The sequence below is a fragment of the Callospermophilus lateralis genome, chromosome 5 (assembly GCF_048772815.1).
Source record: "Callospermophilus lateralis isolate mCalLat2 chromosome 5, mCalLat2.hap1, whole genome shotgun sequence".
NCBI lineage: Eukaryota > Metazoa > Chordata > Mammalia > Rodentia > Sciuridae > Callospermophilus > Callospermophilus lateralis.
In genome coordinates, this window is record NC_135309.1 from 65,735,595 (window position 1) to 65,747,857 (window position 12,263).

Below are 12,263 nucleotides of genomic sequence, written 5' to 3' on the forward strand. Positions count from 1 at the left end.
AGAAAAATGTTTCTATCCTTCAGAGGTTAAAAGTGTCCAGAGAATTTAAGAAAAATGAACAACAGGACATTCATAAATTCCAACAACGAAGGCTTCCTCCGGTGGAGATGAGTGGTGCTGGTCAAGATACCATGTCTTATTGATCTGCACTGAACATGTATAAATGCCTCTGCATCCAGGCTGAATGTAAATGTGAGGAGACTTAATGAGGAATTTGCAGAAGCTGGGCAACGGAATTGACCAAGCAGAGTACAGTGCTCCATAAGTTTTAGTGTTTCTTTTAAATGTCACATTCCAGAGAAGACAGCCTAGAGGCTTTACACAGATTACATCACTGTTCACAGGATTAGAGAGCTGATTAATCCTAATGGTTGTCTTTGACTCGTGGCTTAATTGTTCAATTTATTCTACTTCTAAAATTTGAGATGTAGATCTGAGATCCAAGTCAAATAAGACTTTCAGAAAAGTTTTATTTATTTATTTATTTGCAAAGCTGGAGTTAGAATCCATGACCTCCAGCATTCGAGGAAAGCACTCCACGAAGGAGCTACAGAAAAGCTCAGAAAAGTTTATTAGGGAAAATATGGGAAACAGTTAATCAATGAGAGAAAAGGGCCCACAGATGGAACCTCAAGATACCCAAGAAACCAGCTGCAAGCTCACCAGGGGCAGCTGTCTGTCACCAAAAACAGAGATAGCGCAGGGATAAGGTTGAAGAGGATTGTTGTGATGGACAGAGAGGTTACCATCTTCCATATCAGAGCCCATTCAGCACCTTCCATCATGGTAAAACTTTATTTTTCCATGAGATTTCCTAAGAGTTGCGATAAACATTTCATTAATAGACGGTCAAAGCCACAAAAATACTTTAAAAAATTATCTATCACCTTTATTTTGTATTCAAGAAATTAAAATTCAGTGTATAATTGGAACTGACTAAAGACAAAAGCCAAATTATTGGATTTCCTACCCAGTCATGTTTCCAGGATTCAAAGATGCCACTGTTATTAGTATGACATATGCTACAGTATTTTTGAAAACAAGCTATTAAATCAGGCCTGAGTTTGTGCTGTGTGAAGTATGCCAGCCCTCACCTATTTGGTCAATATTCTCCTTCTTTGGTTGAATTATTCATTAGCAGAATGATCTGGGGTTTTCACATTCCTGTCATTGTCCCTGTATAAAATTACAAATCCATTGTTGGGATGAAGGCTCCAGTCTGTTGCCATAAGGAAAATTTTTGCCCCTTCAAAATGCCCTGGCTCACGTAGGCATCAAATCTGAAACCTTATGATGTGAGATTTCAGTGTCTAGTCACAGACTTCATGTCACGTAAATGCAAAAGTCTAAATACTTAATCATACGTGAAGGACCCAAATGTTGAAGTTGCCTCATCCTAGTTTAGAGTTTCAAACACATAGGAGGTGGAAGATATGGAAGAGAAGGTGAAACTACAATTTGTCTTAAAATCAAAGAATTTGGGAACTTGAAGGGATATTTCAGAACTTTAAGTAGAAATAGGTCAACTACCATACAGAAATGTGAGGACTCAGAATCAGAAAGAACCCAAGGAACACTGCTCAGTACAATATGTCTGCTTTCTACTCCAGTAGGCTGTCTCGTAGCACATGTCCTTCTGATTGGAGGCTGATAGCTATCTGCAGAAACTGGAACAAACCCCTGGTTTCAACGGTGGGGTACCTGACAAGAAAGGTAGATGGCAATTGGTATGAATGATCACAGCCATAGTTGTCTTTTTCCTGAGAAGTACTCACAAGCTCTCAAGACACAAGATGCAGGGATTGTCATAGGTTACGAAATTGTTGCCACAGATGGGTTGTTTTAAGTCAGGGCATGGATCAGGTCTTTGACTGAACCAACTCAAGTTCATTTTCTTATGAGGACATTTGATCTGAAATTGAGTTGAAAAGAATGATATAATGAGAGCCATGCTCAGAGAGGTGTACCACGTTCGGACTGTCTTAGGAAAATCTAAGCAGTCTCATTACCATATTCTGGTCTCAAAAAGAACTCTCACAGGCTCCATTTACACAAGCAATAGAATGAGAACCTATGCGTATCCTATTGAATAACCATGTGATACCCTTGTTAGGATCTCCTTGGTAACTTAGAACAGAGGCCTGGTATGCTATAATGGATTGGGGAAGTGGATAAACATGAAGAAGGTATCTGGGACATTGATCTACTCTCTCAGTGTCCCTTATACCCATACTACCAGACTAGGGAATATTCTTAGACATTTTCTATGCCACTCAGCTAAGGAAACTGAAGCCCAATAGTTAAAAAAGGCATTTCACTGGAAAAGTACATCTTAATTTAAAATATTTATTTTATCCAATTTTATCCACAGTGAGAATACTCAGTGCTGTCTTTAATTACAAAGATTCTTAAATGTGAAATCATTTAAAATAAGCTCCCTGATTTTGTAGGGAAACCTGAAAACAAAAGAAGAGGCATTCTCCACAGGTGCTAGCCCCCAGGTGTTGTGATTACTTGAAAGTTCTTCCCTGGACAGAGCCAGTGTCATTGAAAGCTTGGAGCTTGAAGATAGTGGTCTCAGGGACCAGGGACTGTCGGTAACATGAGGTTGGTACAGATAAAGCACCACAGGTACAAGGTAGAGAGAGGACTGGACTGGGAATTCAGAGACAAAGGAGTGATGCTTGAGCTCAGAAGCTCCTCTTCCTCCTTTATCTAATACTATCATCATGGCGAGGCCACAACCATCACTGACTAATCCCTCTACTTCCTCTCTCTCCATTTCCTATAGTTTCAGTATCTAAATATTAGTTGAATACTCATATTCCATTGATTACAATTCTTTTATTGTACTTCATTTTTCTTAAAAAAAAAAACAACTTTCGTATTAGAAGCTAAATCATCCTATGAGAACAAAATCCTCCCAACTTGTCCAACCTTCCTTATACCAACTTGCTTTTTGACATTTTAGGGTTTTTTTTTTTTTCAGTTGTTCCTTGTCTTTTAGGTTGTTCTGACCACTTGACCAAGCATATTTTTGCTCTCAGACAAGTTGCAAACATAACTGAGGCCCAGTTCAGAGGTCTTGTTCTTTCACATGTTCCTCCATCCCTACGCCCACGTTGTTTTCTCTATTTACAACCTGCATAGTCATCATGTGAGCCATCTAAAGACATTCATTTAGGGACATTCACTCCAGATGCTCCCTCCACCAGACAGTGAGCTCCTTGAGAGTAGGAACCATGGTAGTGCCCAAGTCTGTGGGTCTTAAGAACCTGTCACCCTGTCACCTGCCAATTGTCGACACTCCTAAACATTCTCAGGCACTAGGGGGGATTTATTGGTGTGCATATGAACAAACTCTGATTTGGTTCCCAGTTTGGATTGCTCTGCTTTGTGCTCCTCTACCAGCAGTGTGCCTACCATCCTCATATGAAGAGACCTTTAAGAATATCATTGATGATCTTGTTGCAGTAAAGTTTCAAATGACAATTCAAAAGAATAATAAAAAAAAACACCTCAGATTAGAATCTCAGTCCTGAGAAATCTAGTGGACAATTACCTTCATAATTCCATGTGGTGGCCACCATTGTTGAGGGCCTGAAACTAGAGAATACATGAAAATAGTTACAGAATCTAGTTCCTGATAAATCACAGCTTACTCTGTTGGCAAAATAAAATAGTTCTGATGTATTACAAAGGAAGCTTTCAATAATCGAAAACACTATTTCATTTATATATGTATTCATTCATTAAAATACTACTATATCTCATAATCAGCAGTATTACATCAATGCATCGTTGCTCCCATAAAAGTTGCCAGCCCAAAACACCAAAGTTTTTTATTGTTTGTTTGTTTGTTTTTTAATTAACACATATTAGCCTGTACTTGAGAAGATTCAGAGCAGGTAGCCAATAAAGTAAAGAAATAAGGTATGCTGGAATTCTGTGATCATTTGGCTGATTTTAGATGTGTGAAAAACTGAGATCTTAGTTCTAGAGGCTAGATCTCTTTATGATTCCTCACCCTGACTTCATGATTCCCTTGAAAACAACATTTTCAAAAGTTCTAGATTTTTGAGATGTGCTGTGGTCTAGGCATACTGCCAGTCATTTTTACATGGTACCTCACTAAATTACCCAAGCCTTTCTATCTCTGTGAGTTAGCCTTCAAAATTTGCATCTCATAGACAGGAAAACTAAGGTATCTAATCATTGACCTAGAGTCTTTTGGTCTACCCCCGCCCCTGTGTGTGTGTGTGTGTGTGTGTGTGTGTGTGTGTGTATGTGTTTGTATATGTGTGTATATGCATATGTTATATATATATATATATATACATATTTCATATATAATACATATATTTATGTAAATGATCCAATGAAACAGTTTTTTAATTTAAAATATTGTCTTTCAGATTACAATATCAAAGCACATAAATCAGCCTTACATTTCTGCCAGTATCAGCCAAATTACTCACTTAAAACTGATACAAAATGTATCCAAATGAAGAACAAAAGAGACCAGAGTACTCGGAAAAATTTGGCCATTTTTCTTCCTGGCCTGTTCTTGGACAGATGCTCTGAGATATTGCCTCAGGCTGTAGCTCTCTGTTACAATCACCTAAACGAAGATAATCAGAATATTACAGATATTGAAATAAATAGCCCTCTTCAGTTAGTCCATTATCTCTGTTAGCACACTCCATTTGGAAATCCTATTACCTCAAGAACAAATGCTTAGGAGAAGAGAAATCTTGAATAACCATCATAAGGACTGAAAAATAGAGCTCAGAGACAGACCTGGGAATGTTCAGAAAACAGAAGGCACTCTGTGCACCATTGTATTATTTTAGTGTGGAAGCACTTCAGTACTTCATTACTTCCTTCAGTACTTTCCTTGAAAAGGAAACTCCTTTCCTGGAGTTTCACCCACATTCATTTTTTGAGAGAATACTAAAAATTGTGGCCACCACAGTCTTCAAGACAACAGTGCCTCCACAGAGGAAATAGGTCTGTATTTGTTCATGAAGCAGAGAATAGCTCTCTGGATCAAAACAAAGATCCCTGATATTGCAGGCCAGGTGGATTGTGCTGGGAATCTTCTCACTTGAATCCTAAACTCCTGGGACATTCTAAGAAACCATAGAGGAAGAGAAAACATTCGGTGCCATCTCATGGGGGCCCCATGTCTATTTTAATTTGGACACACAGAGGGAGAAGAAATTGAGCAAATTTTCCCTCAGGAACAATCTCCTATAGCATTTCTGACTTGAGACAATTGGGATCCACAGGTTCTGGGGTCTGACCAAGACCACCCTTAACTCTCTCTGTATCCCTAGTCCTGCAACAGTGACCTGGTTCTCCTTGTGTCCTTTAGTTCTCTGCTCTGCAATAGGTGTCAGAAGGTAATTTATATAAACTTGTTTTTGATATACTCTTGTGGGATATGGATTATATAAAACATTACAATGTCTCCATAAAACTGCATTCCCTAGGATGGTTGGAAGTTTCTGGCACAATGTCCCAGACTGCCTAGTCTGCCTGCTCTGAGACAATCTAAGACACCATGAACTTGCTAAGCACACCCACATTTCTTCCTGAAATATTCCCTAGATTCCTGAAGTAATGAAGAACCAACAGAAACAACCAGAGATCTAAAGCACCAAGCAAGAAGACCCTCTCTCTCCCCATCCCTCATGCAAACAGCTGACCCACCTTAGAGGAGAAAAGCCAGAGGAATGTAGGTGCCCTTTGTGATTAGTGCTACTCCTTCAAGGTGCATGTCTTAGGACCTCAGTAGAGGACAGAGTAGATGCTTAGGAGAGAGAAAGCACCGAGGCATCATGTGCTGGTCTGAACAGGCCCTGGGAGGTCCACCATTCAGGTCGAATCAGGTCAAACATTAGCAGGGGGTATTGAGGAAGATTTGAGGAAGGTGAGAACCGATCACTGGAAAGGGCAATCCTTAGTAGTCAAACCAAGAAAAGAGGCAATCTAACTGTGAAGAAGCATGCCCCATCAGAAAGAGCTTAGCAGAATATCATTACATGTTCTACAAGAATAACTAGTGCCTTTTTGTTTTTAGATTTATTTTATTTTTTTATTATTTGTTATATATGAAAGCAGAATGCATTACAATTCATATTATGCATATAGAGCTCAATTTTATATCTCTGGTTTTTTACAAAGTATATTTACACCATTTGTGTTTTCATACATATACTTAGGGTAATGATGTCCATCTCATTCCACCATCTTTTGTACACTCCTTGCCCCCACCTTTCCTCTCCCTTCTCTTTGCCCTATCTAGAGTTTGTCTAATCTTCTCATGCTCCTACTCCCAACCTCATTATGAATCACCTTTCTTATATTAGAGAAAACATTTGGCATTTGGTTTTTTGAGATTGACTAACTTCACTTAGCATTGTATTCTCCAACTCCATCCATTTACCTGCAAATGTCATGATTTTATTCTCTTTTAATGCCTAGTAATATTCTATTGTGTATGTATACCACATTTTCTTTATTCACTTGTCTACAGATGGGCATCTAGGTTGGTTCCACAATTTAGCTATTGTGAATTGTGCTGCAATAAACATTGATGTGGCTGTGTCCCTGTAGTATGCTGTTTTTAAGTCCTTTGGGTATAAACTGAGGAGGGGAATAGTTGGGTCAAATGGTGGTTACATTCCCAGATTTCCAAGGAATCTCCATACTGCTTTCCAAGCTTCACCAGCTTCTGCTTTCTTCAGGTTGTGTACCATTTCAAAGACTTCCCTGCTTCTTTCCACTTCTCTTTGGGACAACAAATCCTGTCCAAAATAACAATAGGATGTCTAAGTTGCAAGGGCTCTGGCATCTAACCCTTAGTAAGGGTCCACAACTAATTCTGGGAGCACACTTCTTCACTGTACCCTGATCAGCATGCATCTGACCAGAGGGCCCTGCTTTTCCCCCCCATAGTATCTGATACAAATGGGTAATAACACACATACATATGTCCATAGTCACAACTGCCACAAGGCAGCTTTACCTTTGAAACAGCAGAGGAAAAAAATGTTTGTTTTCAACCTGCAGATTGCAATTCTTCACTGGTTGTAAAGCTTATTCCACAACTCCTTAAAAATAAACTATAATAAAATGAAATAGACTATAGAATAGGAATTGCAATACAGTTTGAACTGTGTGTGTTTGAGTGTGTGTGTGTCAAAGTAGTGAGATAAAACACCTTTTTGAAAGAAAACAGTGGGTTACAGTTTTAAAGTCCCTTGATCAAATCTTTAAAGTCCCTAGAAGAATAAAAACTTTTTATCTGAAATCTGTATATTCTTTTAGGAGAAAGTAAGTTTATTTTCATTCTAACTAACTAACTCCTTCCTCAAGGAGACAAAAATTCTCTCCTGAAAGCTGCCCATCTCTCTTAAGAAGAAATTTATTTACTTTCATGTTTTCAGGGGAGACCTTCCAGACAGGCCAAAATAAAACAGAACAAACAAAATACCCTTACACGGACTGTCAGTTTTATTGCACTGGAAATGACCATTTCTGTGAGGACTTAAGAATCCTTGCTCTCCCCAGCCTTCAAACTGAAGGATAAAGGAAAATAATCAACTTGTCTCTTATCATTTGTTTTGTTTCCTTTTCCTACAATTGACAGCAATGCTGTAACGAATCTAGCTTTCTATTTTCTCATCCCTTAGCGGTCCCCCTGCCTACTTGCTTCGTTGTTGCTTCCCTCAAAGAAAACTAATATCCATGGCAGCAGAACAGTGGGTGATAAATAGCAATCACCCAGAATGAGCATCAGTCTTTCTTTTCCTTGCTTCCTGGGGCATTGACTTCTTCTGTCTCACTAAGACCAGTCACCAGCCTAGACTTTGTGTCCTTACAAAGAAATAGCTGATGCATACGTATTTACAAGAGGTGTGCAGATCAGTAGGGTGTACAGAGGATTTGCAGCACCCTAGGAGAGTACCCTTGACTCTGTGCAATGCTGGGCTGAAGGTGGCAACACAGACCTCTCTTACTTTTGGTTTCTCTGTTTCCACTTGTCCAAAATATTCTTTCCAAAACATTCTTTCTTTGCATATGCTAAAATCTTCTATCACCTGATCTTGCAGCTTTTTTTTTTTTTCTGGTACAAAATCTTTTACTTCCACACATTGCCCTAAATTAGCATCAATGACCATCAATGACCAATTGTCTCTAAAATGTTTTATTCTTAGTTGACAATAATATTTCATTATTTCTAGGGTCCTGAGCCATGGGTTCTTAATTGTAGAAACTTGATGATGAACACATAAATACATTTATTAATGTATTTTCTCTACTTCTGTATGCATTAAAATTTTTCATAATAAATTTTTGTACTTCTTATGTGACAATGAGCAGAACTAAGTAAATGGTAGTAAAATTTCATTTATGAAAAGATGATTTCTCACCAAGCAAAAATTAAATCCTCTAAAACTTACAACTGAAACTCTATTGAGTTGTCATTACTCTTGGAAGCAGCCACTGTGTTGGACTTTCTGTGGCTCCATTGGCCTGGAAGGCTTGAGTCTCACATGCAAATGCTATTCCATCTGACTTTACCAAACAGTTCTGAAGCTTGATCAAATGAAACGATTATACATAACAATTATTATAAATAAGAGAAGGGAAAAGCCCAGTACACTGTACTATTTTAAGTAAAAGTTGCCCTATGTTTGGGGCATCTTGGTTTCCTAATGGCAAAACATGAGCTAAAGCCAAGGGGAAGGTAGTTGAGGGGCAAGGAGAGGGCTAAATGGAAATCTCAGACCTGAACAGTACTTGCTATTGCACTTGGTGGAAAATTTTCCAAAAGGCTAGAAAATTGGAGAAAAGACAGAGGACACACATGAAGAAAGATCTTATTTCTATGAATATTCACCCTGCTGCTTAGCTGAGATTTGACATTTTATCACAGTGAATTCTAAATACTGCTAAGTTCACTAGACACTCTTTGGAGACTTGTGCCTCCTTGGGATGCTGCCAAACACAAATCTCTCTCTTTAAATTGTGGCAAAAAAAGAAGAAGAAGGAGGAGGAGGAGGAGGAGGAGGAGGAGGAGGAGGAGGAGGAGGAGGAGGAGGAGGAGGAGGAGGAGGAGGAGGAGAAGGAGAAGGAGAAGGAGAAGGAGAAGGAGAAGGAGAAGGAGAAGGAGAAGGAGAAGGAGAAGGAGAAGGAGAAGGAGAAGGAGAAGGAGAAGGAGAAGGAGAAGGAGAAGGAGAAGGAGAAGGAGAAGAAGAAGAGAGATTTGCCCTTCTAGAGCTTTTTTATTTTGAAAGACTGAGACTCTATTCCCACCGAGCAACCCCTCCATCTTCCCGTCCTCATGGCTCCTGCCCCCATTCTCTATTCTGTTTCTATGAATTTGACTACTTTAGATTCCTCATACAAGTGGAAACATTCAGTGTTTGTCCATTTGTGTTTGGCATATTTCACTTAGTATAATGTCCTCAAGGAACATTCATGTTGTGACATACGACATTTTCATAAGTGATATTCAGTTACATGTATATATGTGCCACATATTCTTTATCATTCATCTGTGTTCAGACATTTAGGTAGCTTTCACTTTTTGACTATTGTGAATAATGATGAACTGAACATCAATCACAGTGCAATTATCTCTTCGAGATCCTGATTTCATTTCTTTTGAATATGTGCCCAGGAGTGGGACTGAAGGATCATATTGTAGTTCCATTTTTAATTATTTCCTTTTTTTTTTGTACTAGGGATTAAACCCAGGGGTACTTCATCTCTGAGCCACATCCCCAGATCTTTTTATTTTTTATTTAGAGGCAGGGTCTTGTTAAGTTGCTTAGGGCCTCTCTAAGTTGCTGAGGCTGACTTTGAACTTGCAATCCTCCTGTCTCAGCCTCTCAAGTTGCTGGGATTACAGAATGCACCACTGTGTCTTGTCTGTTTTTAATTTTTTGAAGAACCTCTATTTTAGTTCTATTATGATTGCTTCATATTACATTCTCATGACCAGTACACAGGGTTCCAAATTCTACATGCTCTTGAAATTTGCCTTTTGTTTTTCAATAATATCTATATTATCAGGTTTGAAGTGAATCTTGTGTCAGAAACCCAGCTAGCTGCTGTTACCTCTTTCTGAGTGCACAGGAATGACGTCTGGATGGAGAAGGGAGTGGAATTTTATTTTGAACTCTTTAATATCTATGTAGGACCTATGTATGCAATTATCCTTTGTGAACTCAAATTATCAATAGTTTATTTTAAGGACCTTGACAACAGCACTTCTGACAACTTTGTCATATAACATTCTTGGAGCAAAGTGGATGCAGAGATGAGAACTTCATAGTTGACAACTTTATTATAGCCATGATAGATTTCTTTCATGTAATTCAAGGCATTAGAATTTTCTTTTCATCACTAATCCCATTGCTACACACTGCAAGTGTACTTCCTTCTCCCACATATTCTGCATATATAGGATTGAACTATTCCACAAATGAACAGAAGTGCATATTTCTTTATCTAATGAACAGTTTTCTAGTATTACTGAATATAATTTACATTCCTTTTTTTTCTGAAAACATAGACAATTCATTTAATAAAAACATAAACCTAGGTCAGGGAGAGGCGCAAGGACAGGACTTCATAATCCATGTACCTGTGTTTGTATTTCTGATTTAGACCCACTTGGATATGCAGAAAATCACATTCCCATCAGTGTCAATATCCTTGTGTATTATTATTAGATGTTGGGAATATCATCTCAGATTTTCTTCTATCTCTGTGAATCCAGTATTTTATTAACTGAAAATAAAGACATTTTCCTGATCAAGATCTTTATCAAATATATATCATATATTTAGCTAACCAAAACCAATTAATTAGTTGAAAATAAACATAATATTAATTACAAAAACACGCCTCACCACATATTTTTCTGGGCTTATGCTGCTTGCTCTTTGCATTCTTCTTTAACTGCAATCTCCACTATTTTTTTTTCATGAATGTAGGCTTCTTCAGCAGGGGAGGTGATTTTATTCTATAAATACATATTTCATGTAACTAGTTTGTTTCCAGAAATTCCAAATTTGTACCAGGAAGGGAATGTAGAATTGTTGAGTTCTTTGAAAAATAATACTCCTCCCCTTCCTTGTAAGCTTTATGTTATGAACTAGAACCGAAACCATCTATCCTAAAACAACTCTTCTTTTAAAATCCTTACCTTAAATGTCTGAATGTACTCAACAACTTTTAAAGAGAAATTGATCCATACTTAATATTGTTCTATATCAGAGATATAGACAAGAACATTAAGCTCTCTTCTGGAGAAGTCTGATGAGAAAGATACTCATAAATAAGCAGCTACAAAATAGTGACAGCTGATAATTTGGGTGTAAGAATGGGGTATTGTGGGAACATAAAAATGCAGTAAATTATTCACATCCACAGGGAGAAAAGATTACGGAAAGCTTCTAGAGTAAAAGCTTGTCTAGTAAAGAGGTAAAAAAAATAATTAGTCCAGAGTTTGGAGGGTGAACCTTGCAAGATGGAAGGAATAAAGGAAGGAAGAGGACCAGGGTGAATAGAGAAGATCTTCAGGCTGAGGATGCAGCTCACCTGGAGAGCAGTTGTGTAGCAAGGTGTTGGTTTTGATCCACTGTGACACACCACCCATACGCATGTGTGCACACACTTTTGCGTACGTGTGTACACACACACACACACAAATGGGTAGGAAATGACATATCGGAACATGTTCAAGAAAATTATTACACTGTGAAAGGGAGAAAGGCAACACAGATTTGAAGTTTGAGGTGAATAGAGGCCTAGAGTGTCAGGAAGAGTTTGAAGACCATCTTGGGAATTTCAGAAGTTACTTAAAGGTTTTAAGCATATGGGGCACTTATCTATGAGTCTTTCTCTGTTCATTCTTTATGCCTGAAAAACATTTATAGTCATATATTGTTTAGATAGCACTTTTCATTTCAATAGGGATCAATCAAAACGGATTTGTGTGCCAGGATAGTGTCATGGAGGGAATAAAGCACTCTGTTTTGCTTCTTTTCTAGAAGTTTATGATATCATGCATCACTAGTAAATTCCACAGAGATGTTATCTGAGAACACATTTAGAATCTAACTGGATAAGATATGAGAACTTCCTTGATCAGAGTCAAGAACATCACAAATCATAGTAGAAAGAGAATAGCATATTATTTGGCTTGGGCTGCAATAACAATATACCACATTTGGGTGGCT

At 38.1% G+C, this 12,263-nt stretch overlaps 1 protein-coding gene across 1 annotated transcript; it reads right to left on the minus strand.

Moving 5' to 3' along the window:
• Window positions 1–768: 768 nt before the first annotated feature.
• On the minus strand, window positions 769–4,548 carry Spink14 (serine peptidase inhibitor Kazal type 14 (putative)). Its single transcript, XM_076855940.2, has 4 exons — window positions 4,479–4,548; window positions 3,563–3,606; window positions 1,776–1,912; window positions 769–814 (listed from the first exon to the last, which is right to left on the minus strand). The coding sequence occupies exons 1-4, from the start codon at window positions 4,546–4,548 to the stop codon at window positions 769–771; spliced, it is 297 nt and encodes a 98-aa protein (XP_076712055.2).
• Between the last annotated feature and the right edge of the window lie 7,715 nt (window positions 4,549–12,263).

Excerpts from the sequence above, each read along its gene's own strand:
- Spink14 (XM_076855940.2), bottom strand. The coding sequence starts at position 4,548 with ATGGCCAAATTTTTCCGAGTACTCTGGTCTCTTTTGTTCTTCATTTGG. Across the intron at positions 1,913-3,562 it reads CACCACATGGAATTATGAAG|ATCAAATGTCCTCATAAGAA; the intron begins GTAATTGTCCAC and ends ACTCAATTTCAG. Across the intron at positions 815-1,775 it reads ATCTTGTGTCTTGAGAGCTT|GAAATCTCATGGAAAAATAA; the intron begins GTGAGTACTTCT and ends CGCAACTCTTAG.